Below are 22,526 nucleotides of genomic sequence, written 5' to 3'. Positions count from 1 at the left end.
AGCAAACACGACTCCGACAGGTGAGTTTGTCAATTGAAATAACTATAAAAATTATTCAAGAAAGAAATCCAATACAGAGTGTGGCCGGTAAACAAGGGGCACTGGGGCGCCGCCCCCTCAAACTTAGGCAGAGAAGAATGCTACATTAACATGTAATTATCTAACATAATAATTATTTATTTTAGTAATGATATAATCTTATTTAGTCACAATATTCTGCTGTATTTCTTAATATCATTTTAAAAATCTAGAATGTATTACATTAATCTGTGTTCGTGTACACAGACTACAAAGGAAGAAAAAAAGTTGAAGAGCTTGGACCAGATCGACCTGATCTTCTAATTAAGCAGCAGTCAATTGATCGCGGCCGAGCTTACACTCAAAGCTTTTCCAGCACTTCTTATGGCAAGTGGAGCTGCTGACTGGATGCCATGCAAGTCATGCCTTTATTTTATACTAGTAGTAATGATGCTTAATCACCTAACAAATGACTATTTACATGCAATTATTAAAAATTTGAGAAAAATATATTTGCACCAGCCATCACTGGTGCAAATATATAATATATAATATAATATATATTTAAGGTTTTTTTTAGTAGAAAAGCTAAAAAAAAAAATTTTTCAAATAGTAAAATTTCTAATTTCAGACAAATTATGACCAAAGACTGATAGAAACTGAAACTTGATTGAATTCACACAGAAAATCCACTCACTTTATCATTGTTTTGTAGTTTTTAATACATTCTTAAGGCACATTGCTAAATGAAGGCCAGCTGAAGAATCTTACAGCTACTCTGTGTATGTGTGTGTGCGTGCGTGCTGCTGGCTGTTGTGAACAATATAATACACACTTTGTCATTGCCACACGTTCATACACATGTCTGATCAAGGCACACTGAGTTTAGATTTGGTTCTTAGGTCCACTTATGTACAGAAATAACATACAAACGCTTTACAAAGGAAAACAGCATAAGGTTGTGATGATCCGTTTTTATGATGTGTTGCAATATTTAAGATGCGCAGTAGCTTTGAGTGAGACATGAAGATATTATAAGTCATCAATACGGAAATTAAGATATTAAATCATGCGCAAATTATCATCACGCATGAACTCCGAAACCAACAGTGGTTTGTGCACGGTTTACGTCAGGACGACATGCGACAACGCCTTTGTCCAAGGACAAAAAAAAGAAAAACTATTTTCACACTGTGTTTTCGCTTACGAACAATTTTCGTAAAAATTTTGTGCAAATTTGTATAACAAATTAATAGCACATGTAGCCAGACGTCTCTTCAGCTCCCCGCCTACCGTTTGGTGCAAAAATTTATAGTTTATGTTATCTTCTTGTACACGATTACAGATTTATATTTGTTTATTACAGGTTTATAAAGATATCACGTGAAGAAAAAGGTTGTTACAGAAAGCGCCGGCATGTTAGTGAGCAAAGGTAGCTAGATTTCATGTAGCTACTTCGTTTTGCTAATCTAAGAACAAGATTCTGTAAATCAAACGATCAGGTTTCAAATTGACTAGTGTGTTATTAATTATTTAATTGTGTTTAGCTACTTGGCTTTAAATGTATGTATAATTACATAAAAAATTTGAACTAAGAAAAAATATTTATGAAGTTGCAGCATTTAGTCACCTGTTAAATGCTGTTAAAGCAAAAAAACTAAACAAAAAAACTTGGTTAATTACAGTAAGGTTTCTTGACGGGAGGTCAAAAGTTGAATAGTGTCGCGTGTCTAGAGTTCTCATACATCATCCCCACCAGGGGGTGCTGTTTCTCAATATTAACCCCCCCCCCCCCCCCCCAAAAAAAAAAAAAACACATTACATTAAAAAGAATGCCAAAAGGAGAGCGTAAATTAATAAGGATTTTTTTTTTTAAATTAGCAAACAAGCTGCATGTAGAAGCTGTTGAGACAAAAACCGAGTTCTCACACGTATTTGTGTATGTGTGAGTGCTGAGAGAGTTAGCATTAGCACGCTTCTTGAACACTTTGCGCCTGGTGGTCGTGTCTAGTGCAACAAATGTCATAAAAACATCATCATCACCACAGAAACATCAACACAGTATAGTTCTCATGGGCATTTCAAATATTAAAATGATTATCTTCCATGACGAGTTTGACGAAATGCGATACAAAACGTGAATACCTTATAACAAGAACATTGTTTTGGGATATTATTTTGTGTGTGTGTGTGTGTGTGTGTGTGTGTGTGTGTGTGACTTCAGCACTAATAAAACACACTAAAACATAGGCTGTGTCCCAAACGCTGAGGTATAAATTTTAAACGCTGGATTTGAGACGGTGTTCCAAAATACTGCTCCGTTAAAGACGACTAAACAGAAACTAATCTACAGAGGAGATTAGCATACGAGATTAGCGCTCGACACGAAACACCACCCTGAGGTAAAAACTGACAAGACGATGAAAGGAAGCTGAAGACACAACCTTTAACATTATGTCAAAGGTCATAAAACTGACATTATATTAAAGAAATTTTTAAATAATAATAATAATAATAAAGCTAGCTTATGTTATAACACAGTAACTAGTAGACGAACTAGCGTTTGGGACACAAACTAATTAGGAGTGTGTTAAATTAGGGAAGGAACTTTTCAGTTTTAGTTTGCGTTTAAATTAAAAAAAAAACATTTTTAAAGTTTAAATGCTGTTGTTGGTGTTTCACTGAAAGAACTTTTGTTTTGGCATTGAACTTTGTGTGTGTACATGTGTATTATTAATACTATGTATGTGTGTGTGTGTATATGCTTCGGTTAAGTCCTGATTTGTGGAACCTTCCTCCCAGGTCCTGATTCATTTTCTGAATCTCGGTTGCTTTGGCATGAAACTGAAACCCTGTAAACACAGTACGGAGCCAACATGGCCACCCCAGGCATTAGGTTTGAGCTCTGACAGAGCCAAAATGGCCTCCTGTTTCACCTAGTCACACGGTGGTTGCGGGAAACCATTCTAGTTTCTTTTTGCGTTGGGGTTAGAGGGACGTAGGGAAGCAGGGGATGTGTCCCGATACTGTTTTCAATGTGCACTTGTCTCCTTCCGTGGCACTTTCGGCACTAGGATCTTAAGTAAGAATAATGTATCAATTATCTGCTGTTAAAAGTTAATGGTGCATCCTGAGCATGTTCTTACAGTCCATTTTACTCAACGTGCATATGCCTTTACTGGATTGCAAGTTAGCGAGCAAACTATCTAGCATTAGAACAACGCTGTAATACACTTCACTTGGAGTAGGAAGCGAGATTGGCTTGGTAATGAGCTGGCATGGGCGCTGCCAAGGGTGTATGCATCATCATTTTATACTCTACGTGGTAGAACTGTATAAGAAGTATATGACTTACACCCATACGTTTTATACGCCTTGGGATTTAACTTCGCAGCGCACTGTGGTGCATTATGGGATTGATTTGTGAGGGAAAGTGGACGAGGGACGAGGGAGTTGAAAGCACGACTAGACTGCACCATGTTCAACATCTTGGTATGGGAAGAGAGGGGAACAGCGGAAGCCTACTGGACGGCTCCGGGTCGGGTGGCGACGTAAACGAAGAGGACGATGAGGAGGATGAGGACGGCGAGCGTGGGCAGGACGACGGTGGCCACCTGCTCACGCGCCTCCTGCATCGCCTGCTTGCGCTCCTTCTTATCCTTCCACGACTCCTTCTTCGGCTTGCCCTTCAGCTGACGCATGGCATCCGAGAGTCCTCGAGGACATACACAAACACACACACACAAACACACACACACACACACACACACAGACGCTGGGTTCTTTAAAGCTGCAGATAAATTGCACACGCCAGGTCGTTAACCTGCAGGAAGCACATGGAGCACAAAAAAGAAAAGAGATGAGAGAAAGAACAAAAAGCATAAAATAACACATAGGTCTCTATGGTAATGCATAATGAATAATATCTCCATACAATTAGCATATTTACGCATATGCAACAGGCTGTTTTGAAAGAATTTGTGTTTCCCTCTTGCATTTACATCCCTTCTAGAAATTTCCAGTAGTCATGGCAACTGTGCAAAGATCAGTAATGGTAAGACACATACACTGACACACACACACACACACACAGCAGTCTAAGGCTATTTCCACACCACCCATCCAGGCAATCAGGAAGTGGGTGGTCAACAGGAAGTGGGAGTAAAATACTAGTTCCTGAGGATGTCTTCGTATAATAACTTAAAAGGTTTCGCTTAACTCTATTTAGCGCGTACAGTCTGGAGGAGCTCAACGTCAGATTCTGAGTGACCTACATAGTGTGTAGGAGCCGTTATTTCATACACTATGTAGTGCTTCTGTTTAGGGAGAATACTGCAGGATTATAAATCGGGTTATTAGTGACGTCGCTCCATATTATCAGCCTGCTGTTGAGTAACTAAATGTAGCCTGTTCCTTATAACATTGGTTTTCTCACTTAAAAACCGAGCACAGCATTTAAACGACACAGACTTCAAATAATATTAAATGAAACACGCATATCTCTGGCACCCGCCATAATTATTATTTCTAAACAAACTTGCCTAAAAATTCTAAGAACAACTGCGCCACCTGTAGGATTATGAAATATATATATATATATATATATATAGGTATAAAATGGTGACGTTATACCGCCTCAAACACTAAAAATCTAAAAATCTAAAAGTCTTTCTAATGCACGTGACTTTAAATTCATTAGTGTTTTGAGACTGTGTAGGTGTGTGTAATGAGTGGGTGTGAAACTAATTTTAAAAAAAAAAAGTTAATTCTGGCCGATAGACTAATATTTATTTATTTTTAATCGATTTTGTGGCCATACATGAATCACCACACCAAAGAAACGGAAGTCATACCTGAAATCAACCCTCACCCATCTCTATGACACAGAGTCGTGACTTGTAGCACTGCGCCAAAAATAAAACTGGAGTTACTGCCACGTGTTAAAAATCACACGAGTGCGCTTTCTTTCAAACTTTATTTAGAAGGTTCCCGGTGCTGAAATAATTGAGCACAGACAAGGCTGATAATGAGTACACGCCCATCTTTGGCAGATGCTAATAAATATTAATGAGTATGCGAATGCAACAGTCACCTGACAAAGTGTCCAAAAATGATAGTTGTTTTAAAAGGAAAATTATAATTAAGTATCAGGTCATGTGATCTCAGGGCCATGGAAGGGAGGTTGGGCCTAATTAGCATAATAAAAGTACAGGCTGCACAAAACAATTTTTAATGAAAAAATATAGATAGATGTGCAAGGCCAAAACAATAACAGTATCACCCATAATTTTTTAAAATAAATATTTTACCTATTTATTGGGTACTTGTATACTGGTTCAATCTTTAACACACAGTTTAAATTAGCAAATTGCTTATTTTTTATGTTAATGAGTTTATTTTTGGCAGATTTTGTCATAATTTATCTTTTCAACAAGACACATTATTTAGATACATTTATTTAGATTATTTGAGGTAAAATATAAGCAAAATAATGCACGTGGTTTTTAAAGGTTGAGGCCTAACGGCGCTGCGCATGCGCGCACTGAACACAGCGGGTGCCGAGTTATTCCTGTCTACGGTAACCGAAGAGGGTCATAAGCACCAAGAGTTCAAAAAACTTGGATTAAAAACTCTTCAACATGCCTTTTATAGTACTGTTAGCACATCTAAAGTGCATTTTATAGTCAGAGTATTCAGTTTATATTATAAAACAGAAAGGAATAGCATATTTTTAACTTCATCCAGAGTCAAATGACGTTAATTGTAAAGTTACATACAGTTACTGAACAGAGTAAGAAATAGAAAAGTTTTTTATTTAAAAATAAAAAAACAAACACTAAACCGGTAATTTCAGCACTTAGAGAGTTTCTAGCCAAAAACACACAAGCACTAGAAAGTTTCTGATTACGCGCGCGCCTGCCTGCGTCCCGAATCCCTGCGCGCGCCCTACGCAAGGTCACTACGCAGTGCGCGAGACACTCGGGAGTTTAACCGCAGCGTCGCGCGCTTAAAGTAAGCCCGCGCGCTGTTTAGGATTCAGTCCGGTCTCCTGCTGCAGCACACCGGCTACCCGAGAACAAACTCCACACACACACACACTCGGTCTGTCTCTTAACGTTAATGTCCGGTTACCGCACGCGCACCGACTGCCAACTTCCAGCGAGTCGCGTTCACGCGCGCACTTTCGTTTCTTTGGGCTTACCTCGCGAGTCTGTAACGGCCCACGGAGGTCTAACGCCATGCACGCGCGGCTCGCTCTCTTTGGTTGCGGCCGGGAGTTGTTGAGGAAAGTGTCGCTCAGTCTCGCGCTGGTTTCTGCGGAGCTCGTGCGCCGATTTCAACGGGATTACGTGGCAGCAGACGGGCAGAAGTCGGCTCGAGCGCCGCGGAGAGGAGGAGCGAGGAAGAGGCGGGGTGCACGGGGAACAAGAGCGACGCGCGAGCGCGCACTGCCGGCACATGATAATTATGATGATAATAATAATGATAATAACAATGCTTTAATGCTGATAAGAATGAGTAATAATAGCAACAGTAAAATATATAATTAATAAAACAGTCATAAGAGTACTAAAATACTGACAATACAACAACTTATCATAAAAATGCAGCATGAATGCTAGTAATAATAGTCAATAATAATAACAGTAATAACAAATATAAAAAATTAGAGTCATAATATTAAAGATTTAAGTGTACTAAAATATTAATGCAACAACAAATAATAACAATAATATAAGCAATAATGCTGATAATAATAACAGTAATAATGAACATAGATAAAAAAAAAAGTCATGAGTACTAAAACATTAACAAGGCTGCAACAAATAATAATACAAATTAATAATTATTAATAATAATAATAGTAATTATTATTATTTTTTTTACTATTATTACAAATATAGCTGCAAGAATGTGTGGGCCCAAGCACATGCGTTATCGCCACCCAGGGGCTCCACACAACCTGTGTGTTTTTTTTTTGTTTTTTTTAACAATGTGTTTATTGTTTTTAATTATACAAAACAGGTAACATAGAAACACATTTCCATTTCGTCACAATTATTTCCCACCCCAACAAAAGAACATCACTCTCTTCTCACACTAGATAGATACAGAATTCTTTTACATAAGACAATTTAAATACTGTACTTTACACATAAAAGTTACATTTTCCAAAAAAGAAAAAATAAATAAAAAATTATACATAGTTATACCTCTTGTAATAAATGACCAAAATTATTGTTGTTAATGTAGTACTTAAACGGCTTCCATATTTCTTCATATACATCCATTTTGTTTTTAATAAAATATGTTACTTTTTTCATGACCATACACTGTGCCATGGCATTAATCCAAGTTCCAATAGATGGCGGATCAGGCCTTTTCCAACTAAGAGCTATCGTTCTTTTAGCTTGTAATATAGCATAGTCTATGAATTTGCGCTGTTGAAGATTTAGTTTAAGGTTCTTTGGATATAAGTGTAACAAAATCATTTTTGCCTCTAAGGGAATATTCAAGGGTACAATTATCTTTGTAATATTAATCACTTCCACCCAGAAGTCTCTAATAATGTTACATTCCCAAACACAATGCACAAATGAGCCCTGAGCCTCTCTGCATTTGAAACATGTATCAGGAATATTTTTATTAAACCTATTTAGTTTGACAGGAGTTATATAAGTCTGCATCAACCAGTTATATTGAAGTAATTTTAAACTAACGCTCCCTAACTGTTTCTGAGAATTTTTACAAACTTGTCTCCATTCATCCTCAGATATATCCTCGTTCAACCCCGTCTTCCATAATTCAAGTTTTGATATTGATGATTCAGTAAACCCTGATACAAGCCAGTTATAAAAAACTGATATTAATCCTTTATTATTGCATTTCTTAGTAATTAATTCCTCCAAAGAAGAAAGTACTGGCAAGTTTAGTGCTTGGTTCTGCCTAGAAAGAACAAAGCTCCTTATCTGTAAATATTTAAAGAAATGTTTTCTTGGAATATTATATTTGGTAGATATCTGCTCAAACGACATCAACGTTCCCGCCTCAAAAAGGTCACAAATTTTGCTTAATCCCTTTTCAGCCCACAACCGGAATCCTGAGTCTTTCGTGCCTGGTTTGAATAATGTGTTGCCCCAAATGGGACTATACCGGGATAAAGAGTCAGCTATTTTCATGTACTCTCTAACTTCAAACCATACTCCAATCATATTACACACTATGGGATGCTTGGTGACTGTTTTCAGTTGTTTAATTGTATCTAAATATATATACAAGTTTAAAGGTAACGCAAAACCACATGACTCCATATCCACCCAGGATGGTTTATTTCCAGAGGAAAAATAAAACATTATTGTTCTTAATTGTGCAGCTAAATAGTACCAGTACAGATTGGGACATCTTAACCCTCCAGTGTCAAATGGAAGATATAGAAGAGAGAGACGAACTCGAGGGCATTTCTTGTTCCAAATAAATTTCCTGAATAATGAATTAATCTTTGAGAACATTCCATCTGGTGGCGCCAAGGGGATATTTTGAAATAAATACATGAATTTAGGCAAAATATTCATCTTCAGTATATTTATCCTTCCTATTAATGAAATTGGTAAAGATAACCATCTCTCCAGATCTTTAAATGTTGATTCCATTATAACATTATAATTTGTAGATATTATATTTTCTAATTGGGGAACAATTTTGATACCCAGATATGTAAAGCTGGATGATATTTTCAAGGTAAATAAATGTGATGTATTTGGACAGCTATCTTTATTCAGCAACATTAACGATGACTTTGATGTGTTCACTTTATAGCCCGATATATTTCCGAATTGATCGATCAGGTCTAAAATTGCTGGAATAGAGGTGTTTAATTGTTTTAGGAATAACACTACATCATCAGCGAATAAAGCTATTTTATGTTCCTTGCCACCTATTTTAATTCCTTGTATATGGCTGTTCGCTCTTACGGCTATTGCTAGCGGTTCTATAGCCAAAATGAATAAATGTGGGGACAATGGTGAGCCTTGAGGGCAACCTCTTGTAATATTAAAAGGCTCAGAAATCATCTCATTGGTTAAAACTTCCGCCGCTGGGTTGGAATGTAATAATTTGATCCAATGTAAAAATGATTTCCCAAATCCGAATTTTACGAGAACGTCAAAGAGATAAGCCCATTCGATCCTATCAAAAGCCTTCTCCGCGTCGAGCGATAGAAGAGCAGTATCCTTTGCCTCTTTTTGGCTATGCAAAATATTTAAAACACGTCTTACGTTGTGAAAACCCTGTCTATTCTTAATGAACCCGTTCTGATCATCATCCACAATGCCCGGGAGTACAGTCTCTAGCCTTTTTGCCAAGATTTTACATATTATTTTGGTATCTGTGTTTATCAGACTAATAGGTCGCATATTTCCACATTTTGTATTCGGTTTTCCTGGTTTTGGTAAAAGAATGATCAAAGCCTCCATCATAGACTTAGGAAGACAAACATTATTATAACATTCTATATACATATCATAGAGTGGCTTAACCATTTTATCACTGAAATATTTATATAGGTCGATGGGCAGGCCATCAGGCCCTGCTGTTTTACCACCTTTTAATGTCTTTATAGCCTCCAAAATTTCAACTGTCGTAATCTCACCATCTAATTTAATTTTAAGTTCCTCAGATATTTTAGGAATGTTGAGATTATCAAGAAACGCGGAGTGAGCATCGGTTGTGGCCTTACATTCAGAGCAATATAGTTTTTCGTAGAAGTTTCTAAATGCTTTATTAATTTCCAATGGGTCTACAGTCATATTCCCATTTTCATCTTCAATACTGGTAATTGCTCTCTCTAATTCCTGTTGTTTTATACGCCAAGCAAGAAGTCTACCTGGTTTTTCTCCCTGATCATAAAATTGCTGCTTTAATCTTAATAAATTAGCTGCTGCTTTTTCATGTGTTTTTTCATTATATTGGGTTCTTAACAATAGCAATTCTTTTAAAACATCATCAGTATTTTGGCCTGCTTGTAAACTTTTTTCCTCGAGTAAGCGAATTTTTGTTTCAAGTGTTTTATATTTCTCCTGTTTCTCTTTTGTCTTCCTACTCGTATAGCTTATAATTTGTCCTCGTATAAAAGCCTTAAAGGCTTCCCATCTGATTATAGCTGATGTTTGGGTAGTGTTATGTTCAAAATAGTAATCAATTCGATCCCCTAAGAATTCAAGAAATCTTTTATCTTGCATCCAGTGTATCTGAAATCTCCATTTAGTACGATTATAAGAAAACTTCATGGCTCAACGTATGTCAAAGATACAAGAGCATGGTCTGAAATAAGAATACTACTATATTGACAATTTCTGATACATGAAATTAGTTCAGCTGAAATCAAAAAGTAATCTATTCTTGAATATCCTTTAGAAGTACTCGACCAACATGAATATTCCCTTTTTATTGGGTTTTGAGCCCTCCAAATATCCACCAAGTTAAGTTCCTTTATAAAATAATGTAAAGCTTTACTAGACCGTACATGTGAATGATCCTTACCAGATGACCGGTCCTTATTAGGTTGCAAAACACAATTGAAATCACCTGCCATAATGTGTTTTCCAGGCATTGTGGAGATTCTCAAAAATAAATCATTATAAAAATCTGCGTTATCATCATTAGGTCCATATACATTAATCAGATTAATCCGAGTTGATAGAATGTTTCCCTGTACAATCAAAAATCTACCTTTGGGGTCTTTAGTTATTTTATCAATGCGCAAAGGGATAGACTTATGTATCATAGTTATAACTCCTCTGGAATTCGAACAGTAAGCTGAAGACAATACCTGACCCGGCCATCTACGCTTAATTTTGATTATCTCATGATCTAACATGTGTGTTTCCTGCAGGAACACAATTTTGGCTCTTATCTGTTTTATTCTACCCATTACTTGTTTAATTTTAGTTAGTTTACGTAGGCCTCTACAATTCCAAGATACACATTCAACCAAAACGTCGGTCATTTTTATAATGTCATATTGAACATAAATAAAGGTAAATAAAGGTAAATTACCTTAGTGCAAGAATAACAATAAGAACCTATAAAGGGTACCATTTGAAATAAAACCCAAAACGAAAAGGAAGAGAGCAACCCACCCAGAACCCAGGCCTGATTCCCTAGAACATACAGGCCTTTCCAAACCCCTAAATAACTTCCCTCCATTATCAGGAATAGGTCCACACTATACTGAGGAACTATTCTCCTGTAAACCCAACCTCAGCTCAATTACTTGTTTATGTAAAGAAAACAAAAATCCAGATAAGATATTTTATTTATCAACTAAAAATAAAAAATATGTTATCCTACACGCACGTACTTTTCAGCCCTCACATATGAAGCACCTTATTGCACTTTAAGGAGAAAACTAAATAAAATATATCTTTAAACAGTACTTATTTAACACTTTATATTATTGTTCTAAGAGACTCAAGTCTGTAAGTAGTACGATGTCACATTTCCACCAAATTTAGGCCCTACATACCTCTTAGTTTCCAGCAGCATCATCTGACAAGACTTTAATTTCAATAAAATTTCTCATCAAGTCACCCTTAATTTAGTCATCCTCAGTCACTGGCTCCAGTTTCTTGATGTAGTTATTCAAATCCGTTGGTGTATTGAAGACAACAGTACGGTCATCGTTGGTTAACAGGAGCCGTGCGGGGTATATTACCCGGTGCTTATCCAGACCGAGTTCCCGTAACCGCTTCCTCACTCCGTCATAACTCCTTTGTTGCTTATACACCTCCGTTGGCAGGTCAGGAAGAAATCTTATTTTGTTGTTTTGGTACATCACCTCTTTCTGTATCCGCGCAGCTTTCAAGATATTTTCTCTGTCCTTGTAGTTTAAGCACTTAATGATGATAGTTCTCGGGTACGTAGTGGAACTTTGGCTCGCTGTTATCCGGTGCGCTCTCTCCAAAACCGGTGGCGTTATCTTCAAAGGAGCAGGTATCATTGCCTTCTACTTTCTCGGGTATGCCCTGTACACGCAGGTTATTGCGTCTACTCCTCCCTTCTAAGTCTTCGACTTTGTTATTGAGGTTTTCTGTATTGTTTTTGAGTTTTTCGATAGTTAGTTTCAGGTTTTGAATCTCGTCTTCTGCCGTAGATATTCGCCTTTCGGCCTCCATGATACGCCCACTACAGTCTTTCACGTCCTTTTGGACAGTCTTTATTTCCGTCAGTACACCGTCAACTTTTGTGTTAAAGTCTTGTTTGAATGAGGTTATGGCAAGCATGAGGTCCTTGGTTGATGGATTTTCCATGTTTATGACTTGTTCAGCGTCCGTGGACACGCCAGCGTGTGCCTGCTCCGCTGAACATGGCTCCCCTTCTGCTAGCTCCTGACCTACATCCTCCAGGCTCTCCATCGTTTTCTTCTCCTTAGCCACTTTTTTTGGCAAGTGTGAATGAGCAAGAAGCAAAATCTCCAGACTCACAGGCATCTGAATGGCAAAGGTTTCTAACCTGTTTGTTAAGACCTCCGAATGGTCCCGGGTAAATAAAAAAAAGAAAATGTATAAAATAAAATAAAAAAATATATATATACACTACGTTCCAAATTATAATGCAAATTGGATGTAACTGTCATAAACATTAAATGTTTAGTTTTTTAAATAAACTCGTGGATGGCGTTGTGTCTCGGGGCTCTTTGGATCACTGAAATTAATTTCAGACACGTGTGATAATTAGTTTGCCAGATAAACCCAATCAAAGGAAAAGTACTGAAGAAGGTTGTTCCACATTATTAAGCAGGCCACAGGTTTCAAGCAATATGGAAAAGAAAAAGGATCTCTATGCTGCTGAAAAGCGTCAAATAGTGCAATGCCTTGAACAATGTATGAAAACATTCGATATTTCAAGAGAACTTAAGCGTGATCATCATACTGTGAAGACATTTGTGGCTGATTCAGTGTACAGACAGGTTCGTGCAGATAAAGGCAGAATGAGGAAGGTTTCTGCCAGACAAATTCATCGGATTAAGAGAGCAGCTGCTAAAATGCCATTACAAAGCATCAAACAGGTATTTGTAGCTACTGGTGCCTCTGAAGTCCCACCAAACTCAAGGTGTAGGATCCTTTAGGGGCTTGCAGTTGTGCATAAACCTACTATTCTGCCACCCCTAACTAATGTTTACAAGCAGAAATGGTTTGCAGTAGGCCCAGGCATACATAAAGAATAATTTTTAAACAGTCTTGGTTACTGATGAGTGTCGTGCAACCCTGGATGGTCCAGATGGATGGAGTAGTGGATGGTTGGTGGCTGGCGACCATGTCTCAACAAGGCTGCGACATCAGCAAGGAGGTGGCAGACTTATGTTTTGGGCCGGAATCACAAAATCATATTCATGCACGACAATGCACCATCTAATGCTGCAAAGAATACCTCTGTGTCATTGGCTGCTATGGGCATAAAAGATCATGGTGTGGCCACCATCCTCCCCTGACCTCAAACCCAAAATTTTTGGAGCATCCTCAAGCAAAAGATCTATGAGGGTGGGGGGCGGTTTGCATCAAAACAGCAGCTCTGGGAGGCTATTTTGACATCCTGCAAAGAAATTTAAGCAGAAACTGTCCAAAAACTCACAAGTTCAATGGATGCAAGGATTGTGAAGGTGATATTAAAGAAGGGGTCCTATGTCAAGATGCAACATGCCGTTAGGATGTTCTTAATTGAAATAGCTTTTAATTTCAGTAAATATGTCCCCCTAAAGCTGCAAATTCAACAAAAGCCCATTTTTAGTTCTTTACAGCCTATAAAATGTTTTAACCATGTTGTGCATAATAGTTTGGAACAGTGCATTTTCAGTTTTTTATTTTTGAAATAAATATTGTTATCAATAGGACGTTTGTTCAATAAAATTCAAATTATACACTAATGGTTGATACCTAGAAAATTATACTGACTGTCATTTGCATTGACTAATTATAAAAATCAGAGAAAGATATAATTGGCGTAATAATTTGGAACGTAGTGTAAATAATAATCCTTAGAAGTACAAGAGGGCCTTCGCACATTATGACATAAGCACTATTAAAACATCAGCATTATCAGAGCAATGGCAATGATGTCATAGTCTCATCGTGCTGTTGTCTAGTGCTTGAGTTGTAATAATACAGCATTACCGTAATGCTGATAATAATAAGAGTAATAAAAATAAATGTAATAAAATAACAGTTATAAAAGTGCTAAAATAATAACAATACTATTACAACATCAAATGATAATACTGCATCAATGCTGATAATATTAACAGTAATAAAAAAGAAAAAAAACAGTAATAGGAGTACTAAAATATTAACAATACTGATACAAAAATGTAATAATAATATGATGAATCATGATAATAAAAGTATTAATAATGATAATTTTTCTACCACTTTGTTACCACAGCACTGCTGCAGGTTGGGTCATGGCGCACCATCCTGTCATGGATTATTTTCTTATAACAGCACACCCCTCAAGTGTATTATTTCTTACATAACATTGTAGAAGCCACTGTATGGAAGTTACGAGAAGTGACGAGACATGCAAGATAAGAGTTTATTCATAAACATTTACATTTGTAACATAGCACGAAAACAAAAATATCTAGCGGTCTCATGGATGACTAGCAGCTGCATCATGCTAACCAGAATAACTAGTGGCTTATCGCTGACTGACCCACAACCCAGGGTTAAACCAGTTTAATTCCTGGAGGGAAAACAGACTTACACACACAATACACTTAGCATTAAACATGTAGCGGTTACATCTGTACGTTAGACTAGCAGCTAACTCAAGCTTTAATTTAGCTACCTAGAGCGTAATTTATCTAGCTAACGAGTAATATGCTTACTGTTTATGTCTAACTAAATATACTCATAATTGAATTAGCAACAAAAGTGTCATATAGTTTCATAAAATAAATTTTTCATCAGTTTTCAACGATAAATAAATAAATAAAAGATCCTGAGGAAAAATTTGGCCTTCTTGTGTTTCTATATTCCTGAGTGTGTGTGCGCGCGCTATGTCAGCGAGTGTGCTCGAGCTGCAGCTGTGCAGCTGTTAGCTACGCGGTCCAGCTCTTTCTTCATTTCCCAGCGCTGTAGTGTAGACGCCCAGCGTTCCAGCTCCGGCTCAGCCACACACACCACCTTAACACACACACACCACATGTAGTTAAGTTATCATTGTAAAAATGCATAGTAGCCTTCAGAGTTCAGGATCGCGGTACCTCGCGGGGATCGTGCACCGGTGAAGTCTCATTTCTGTTGCCTCTGGAGTCCCTGGTTTGCTCTTGTAGCGGGGCGCGGTCGTGTCCCAATCCGCATCTCAAGCTGTCGAATTTGGAGCGGAACCAGCTGTGCGCCTCCTGCAGGTTCTCAGAGATCTGAAACGATTCTTGGCGCATTAGCGTTTCTCTGTTCTGCCAATCAGGAGCCAGGATTTCTATGTTTAACGTTTCACTACCTGCTGTGACGCGAGCCGGACCTCCGTCATCTTCTGTTCAGCTTCATTCTTTTCCTCTTTCAGCTTCACCACACACTCTACCAGCGTCTGCACACACACACACACACACACACACACACACATACATACAAACACCACATCGAGTGTGAAACGTTAAGGTATGAAGTGGAATTCACACTTTCGAAGTAGCGACATAACACACTACAGTGGCGCACGGACGCGGTGTGAGATTCTCGTAGCTACCTGTTAGCTACCTTATTTTATTTTTATTCACTATCCGTTAAACAAAATAAACCAGGAACACACTTCGCATTTCTCCTGCAGTGTGTGTGTGAGGCATCTTTCTGCCTGTAGCGCCTCCTGCTGGCTGGAGGAGAGATCGAGCAGTTCGGCCTGCAGAGACGCAACATCGAAACGCAGCTGCTCCAGCGACTGAGCCTGACAACACACACACACACACACACACACATCAGAGAGAGACTTTAACCAGCAAAAGGTGCAAATTAATGTATATATGATATCAGTGGGTGTGCGTGTGTGTTTATTAACTGCTAAAGAATGTGTATTGATGTACTATATATACAGTAAATGTGTGTGTGTGTGTGTGTGTCGCTCTAACCCTAGCCACGTTGATCTCTTTGTGCTGGTTTCTCTGCTTTAGCTGAAGCGTCTGGGCTTTATTTCGAGCGTTCTGATTAGACACGAGGTTCTCCAGTTCACACACTTTTTTCTGAAGTTTCCGATTGGTTCGCGACAGGTCACATGACCTGGACGACACATCATGGAGAGCTTTCTTCAACTAGTGGGAGGAGAGAGGGAGACAGGCAAAAGAATATAAAAGATCACAAGGTGGATGAGTAGAGAGAGGGTGTGTGTGTTAGTTACCTCACGTATCTCCAGCTGAGCTGAATTCCTCCCATGATGCTTTGCTCTCTGGAGTTCATAAACTTGCTTTGTTAACTGGTTAATCTCTTGTTTTGCTTTGTGTAGCTCCGCCTCACTGGTGATGTAAACAATCACACACAGAGGACACACAAAAACAAACAGTTTTTGCACCTCACAAAAATAACAGGACAAATGAATTAATAGTGATAAAAAAAGTCACACTTCACACATAAACACACACACCTGTGACTCCCGAGTGTGTGTAGCTCGTCCAGTTTGTCTCCCAGTTTAGTTTGTGGAGTCTCGGACTTCTTTTGCAGAACACACACACACACACACACAATACAGGTCATCCCCAACTTATGAACAAGTTCCAGAAGCACGTCCATAAGTCCGGTTTGTTCTTAAGTCCAACAAAGTGGGTCTTGAAAAGTGGTGCCTGAATGACTGCCGCCCCGTAGCACTTACAACCATCATTATAAAGTGCTTTGAGTGGTTGGTCCTGACACACCTAAAGGACTCTTTCCAATCCTCACGAGATTCACACCAGTGCCCGTCCCAACGGGAGCACAGATGATGCAGTCTCCATAGCGCTGCACGCTTTACTTACACACTTGGACAATACAAACACCTATGCACAACTGTTGTTTGTTGACTCTAGCTCAGCATTTAATACTGTTTTACCCTCTGGTTCTGGATATTAACACCTCACTATGTAATTGGATTATGGACTTTTTGACCAACAGACCCCAGCATGTTAGGTCAGGCCACATCTGCTCCACTACCGTCACGCTCAACACTGGTGTACCACAGGGCTGTGTGCTGAGCCCCTTCCTTTACTCCCTCTTCACCCACGACTGCAGGCCTGTGTGTGGATCGAACAACATCATCAAGTTTGCAGACGACACTACGGTGATCGGCCTCATCAGCAACAACGATGAGACTGCCTACAGGGAGGAGATCAAGCACCTGGCCACTTGGTGCACGGACAATAATCTGCTCCTTAACACCAATAAGACCAAGGAGCTCATTGTGGACTTCAGGAAAGGAAGAAGAGGTTCACATAAACCAATTCACATCAACAGAATGGTTGTTGAACCTGTCTCTTCCTTTAAGTTCCTGGGGACCCACATTTCGGAGAACCTATCCTGGTCCACCAACACCTCTAGCCTGGTCAAGAAGGCTCACCAGCACCTATTCTTCTTGAGAACATTTAAGAAGAACCAGCTGTCCTCAACTACTCTGGTGAACTTCTTCGCTGCGCAATAGAAAGCATCCTAACCAACTGTGTCACAGTTTGGTATGGAAGCTGCTCTGTTGCTGAGCGTAAGGCACTGCAGCGGGTGGTGAAAACTGTCCAGCGTATTATAGGGACTCCTCTTCCAGCCATTGAGGACATTTAAAAGAAACACTGTGTGCGTCCCTTTTTATTCCTTTTAGGTGTACTTAGAACTTAAAAAAAGGTCTACTGTTTAGACCTAAACTGCATTTCGTTGCCTTGTACTTGTACATGTGTAATGACAATAAAGTTGAATCTAATCTAATCTAATCTTATACGCCTTTGACACGAATATACAACATAAAGCATACCAATCCATTTGACTAAATTTGACCCCTTTCCCCACATTGCCATCATGTGAGATGTCCAATGTAACAGTGTTGTCCATGCGCCTTTAAATCGTGAGGGAAATCCTGGACACCATTTTTTCTTAGAGATGTTTTTATATAATTGTAAATATTTGTATCTAGTGCATTGCAGTTTCTATTTTTGTACAATACATTTGAGCTACTTCTTTGATGTGTTCACATCTACGAATGTTCATAGAACCGCGGTCCGTTCATATCAGCGGCAATTCATGACTCAAATGTTCATAAGTCGGTGACGATCTGTAAACACTTCTATTTGTATCTCTCTCTCTCGCTTTCTCTCTCTTTCTCCTCTATGGTCTCTTACCATGTGTGTGTTTTGCAGCTGATTTTTCAACCTGAGGTTCTCTCGCTGAATGTATTCTGTCTCTGAACGCAACACACACAACTGGCACTCTTTCACCTGTAACTCCTCCTGTAGCTGAGAGAGAGAGACAGAGACAGAGGGAAATATCTTAATAAAAATTTAATGCTGTCTATAAGCTTAAATGCTTGTGTGTGTGTGTGTGTGTGCACCTGTTTGAGTTGCTCCTGCAGACTTTTTGAGTTTGTGCTCAAACATTCCAACTCTGTACACACCTAAGATAGCAAAGAAACATGTGTTAATGTCACTTAAATGTGTGTGTGTATGTGCGCGTGCATGCATCTGTTAACCCAGAATAACCATGCAGTCATGTACCTCCTCCCTCCCTTTCTGCATGGCCTCTCGCTCCTTCGTTGCGCTCCTCAGCTCCCCCCGCAGGCGTCTGATGGTTCGCTCCAGCAGCTCGTGATGACTGGCAGCTGCGTCCAGGGCGGCGGCTGAGCTCTGCTGCAGTTTGGTATGGTCCACCCTCAGAGTGTCCCTGTCCAGGGGAGGGAACAACGCACCTGGCTGACTCTTGGGGATAAAGGAATGTATCCGATGCATGTGATCGGCTCCTGAGGAATATGCTGAAATAAAATACTAGCACGTACAATATGTGTAAATATGCAGGAGTAGTGAACTCACAGTTCTTTCTGTAGCAGGCGTCTATCTGCCAGAGCTTCCTGCACTTCATGCTGCATGTTTCTCTTGGCCGTGTCTAACTGCAGGTCCATGTCATTCACATGCTGTGCATGGTGCTCCTGCTCCACCTCAGACACACACATATTAATTATTAAAGTACCTTCTTAATCTGATCTAAGGTGTATTATTATTACTGCCTTAATGTCTTTTCTCATCCTGTTATCGTGTCATTTGTCATCATGTCGTCCTGTTTATAACACTATTTTTCTCTATATTTTACCGTGTTATCATTTCGTTTGTCACCATGTCGCCCTGTTACCATGTATTTTGTCACCACATCACCTTGTTATCGCGTAATTTGTCATCATGTCACTCTGTTATATCATTTGTCACCATGTCACCCCGTGTCACCTTGTTATCGTGTCATTTGCATTCATGTCACCCTGTTTATAACACCATCTGTCGCTATGTCACCGTGTTATAATTTCACACACATGTTGATTATTACAGTACCTGATGATCTATGGTGTATAATTATTACTGACTATATGTCATTTGTCATCATGTCGACCTGTTACCATGTCTTTTGTCATCACATCACCTGGTTATCGTGTCATTTGTCATCATGTTGCATTGTTTTTAAAAACATTTTTCATCATTTCATCCTGTTATCATTTCATTGGTCATCACATATGTTATGTCTTTTGTCACCACGTCACTTTGTTATCATGTAATTCGTCATCATGTCAACCTTTTATCATGTCATTTGTCAACAGGTTGCCCTGTTTATAACACCATTTGTCATCATGTCATCCTGTTACCCTGTCTTTTGTCATGTCGCTCTGTTATCGTGTCATTTGCATTCATGTCGCCCTGTTTATAACACCATGTCTTTTGTCACCATGTCACCCTGTTATAATTTCATTTGACACCATGTCGCCCTGTTACCATGTCTTTTGTCATCATGTCATCCTGTTGTATTATTTGTCAGTATGCCACCCTGTCATCATGTCACCCTGTTACCATTTTATTTTATCACTATGTCATCCTGTTAGCACTTCTTGCTAAGGCTCTTGTTGCCTTGGTAACCACGTGCTGCTGTAATCTCAGCTCATAAATGGCACATTATTAATTATTAATCAGTGTAACAAGTGTTACCTTCAGACTGGCCTGTAGCTGCGCTTTCTCCTCGGTGAGGGAACGAAGAGCTGAACTCAGATCAGAGCACTGAGCTTCTAACTGATCATTCAGTGCCTAAACAAGAGAGCAAAACATTTCAGAGTCTTAGATGGATGTATAGACGGATCATCCATCTTACAGCCTGCGCGCGTGTGTGTGTGTGTGTGTGTACCTGAACTTTGTTTGTCGCTACTTTCAGTTCTTCTCTGCCCCTGAGGAGTGTACTGTTCTCCTGCTGCTGCTGCTGTAGTGTTCTCCTCATACTCTACACACACACACACACACACACGCAGAAATTACAACATATTTCTAAACAGACAGCATATATGTAGTCATCTCCCTCCGTCTTACCTTCATCTCTGCACATAAATCTGATGCAAGAATGTCCTTCTCCTCTGACAAGAAAACACACACACACACACACACATTTTATATACTACATACTTACAGAAAGTGAAATTTCCCAGCATCCTCTGCTTCTTACCTATCTGCTGCCTCAGCTGCTGACATTCCTCCTCCAAACTCTGTATAAGCTCCACCTTCTCCTCTAGCTCCGCCCTCACCTCCTGTCCGTCAACACTCAGGGCGTGGCAGTCGGCTTTAAGACGCTTCACCTACCGAGAAGTCACTTTTAAGAATACGAATAAAGAAATCAATCTGACAGACAGCCAGTATATTTTCCAAATGATTCCCTCACATGTTCTTTCTCTTTCTCCACCTCCCCTTCCAGCTCCTTCACTCTCCGAAGCAGTGCATCATGGGCTTGCTCAGCCTCCAGACGGGACGATGTCTCCCGCGCCAGGTCCTCCTTCATCTGCGGAAAGGTTAGAGGTCAGAGGTTGAAGCCCAGGAACAGTATACTGAACTAGCTGTAACCTTCTTGATGACCTCTGACCTGTTGGAGTTTCCGGCTCAGCTGAGCTTTGACCTTCTTCAGCTCGTCTGCTGCTAAAGCGACGTCCGTCTGGATCGGAAAACAAAGATACGGGAAGATGCAGAAGACTTTAGAAGATGCATCATTTGTAGAATTATTTCATACCAATAAAGTTGTACTGCACTTATGTACTTGAGCGGTGTGTGAGACGCGCAGTTGATCCCGCAGTGTGTGCGCCTCCCTCTGCGCCTCCTCCCTCTCCCGCTGCAGCTGATCCCTCAGACGCATCGCCTCCCTCTGTGAGGAGTGCCGCTCCTCATCACACTGCTCCTGGAGAGACGCTAGCTGCTCCTGCAGACGTGCTGGCGCAAAAAAAAAAAGCAAAAAACACAGAGATATTCAGTGCTTAGTTTCAAGACTTGATTCAAACATTTGTTCAGGAGAAGGGAGTTGTGGTGTTACGTGATCATCACTGCTTCAGACCTTGTCAAACATGCGTGCTATGATCTTTCAGTCATTTATGCTTAATAATAATAATAATAATAATAAAAACTTGCTAAAGTATGTGTCACTGATGGTTTTGTAGAAATAGTGAAAAGGTTAAATCTAAGAATAATCTGCTGATCTTTAATGTAATCAGTGATATGATTGACCCATGTACAGACAAACCTTTCTTTTTTATATATAGATCTCTCTATCTCTCCTCCCGTCTCTCTGTCTGGTTTACCTGTATGGGACGAGTTGAGCTCTCTGGCCGTCTCGATGCGGAAGACGCTCAGCCTCAGCGTGTGTAACAGACTCTCGAGGCGACACACTCTTGCCACCAGAGCCTCTGATCGTGAGCCGCCCGTAAACTCCATCCCGAGCTCATCTCTGGCGACACCCAGCTTCTTGGCTAGCTCCGCCCCCTGTCCCTCGGCCACCAGGAGGCGCCGGTGCAGGAGAGGGTGAGAAGCTCCAACCCTCGGGGGCATCAACAAGGACCGGGACATGACTGAAGGAACATTTCACCTCATCCTGATTACTCCAGAATGCTTTTATTGTAAACTGAGACACATTCATGTATAATGAGTTTCATCTAAGAAACAAAAACTAAATTAAAAAAAAATAATCTTTAGTTCTTAAAAACCTCATACTGTACATAAAAATTTTGTTTTGTTTAAATATGATTTAAGCATTATTATTATTATTATTATTATAACGAGGTGGCATCAAAAAGCTTAGAGATTTGCGCGCCACAGAGCCGGTCGCTTTCGTCATATGTCCTCCTTCAGACTCATTAAAACCTGGAAGTAGAATTTGCTATTCACAGTCTGGCCCTTAATAACAAATTCTCAATGCACCGAGATGTTGGGCTTTTTCACTGCTTCGTCCCAGGTTTTGTCACAGGTAACGATCCTCTACATGAAGGACGGGGCATCCGCGGCACGCTGACGCTGA

The 22,526-nt window shown here is 39.6% G+C and overlaps 1 protein-coding gene across 1 annotated transcript; it reads right to left on the bottom strand.

Moving 5' to 3' along the window:
- Positions 1–14,889: 14,889 nt before the first annotated feature.
- On the bottom strand, positions 14,890–22,110 carry ccdc150 (coiled-coil domain containing 150). Its single transcript, XM_053507816.1, has 19 exons — positions 21,814–22,110; positions 21,279–21,448; positions 21,108–21,176; positions 20,910–21,026; positions 20,697–20,826; positions 20,564–20,607; positions 20,385–20,477; positions 20,192–20,287; positions 19,037–19,161; positions 18,725–18,890; positions 18,562–18,624; positions 18,353–18,466; positions 16,642–16,709; positions 16,399–16,513; positions 16,133–16,312; positions 15,820–15,951; positions 15,514–15,600; positions 15,278–15,433; positions 14,890–15,197 (listed from the first exon to the last, which is right to left on the bottom strand). The coding sequence occupies exons 1-19, from the start codon at positions 22,076–22,078 to the stop codon at positions 15,069–15,071; spliced, it is 2,319 nt and encodes a 772-aa protein (XP_053363791.1). The 5' UTR covers positions 22,079–22,110; the 3' UTR covers positions 14,890–15,068.
- Positions 22,111–22,526: the final 416 nt, after the last annotated feature.

Source organism: Clarias gariepinus, chromosome 11, assembly GCF_024256425.1.
Source record: "Clarias gariepinus isolate MV-2021 ecotype Netherlands chromosome 11, CGAR_prim_01v2, whole genome shotgun sequence".
Classification (NCBI taxonomy): domain Eukaryota; kingdom Metazoa; phylum Chordata; class Actinopteri; order Siluriformes; family Clariidae; genus Clarias; species Clarias gariepinus.
This window is presented reverse-complemented; position numbering and strand designations above follow the sequence as displayed.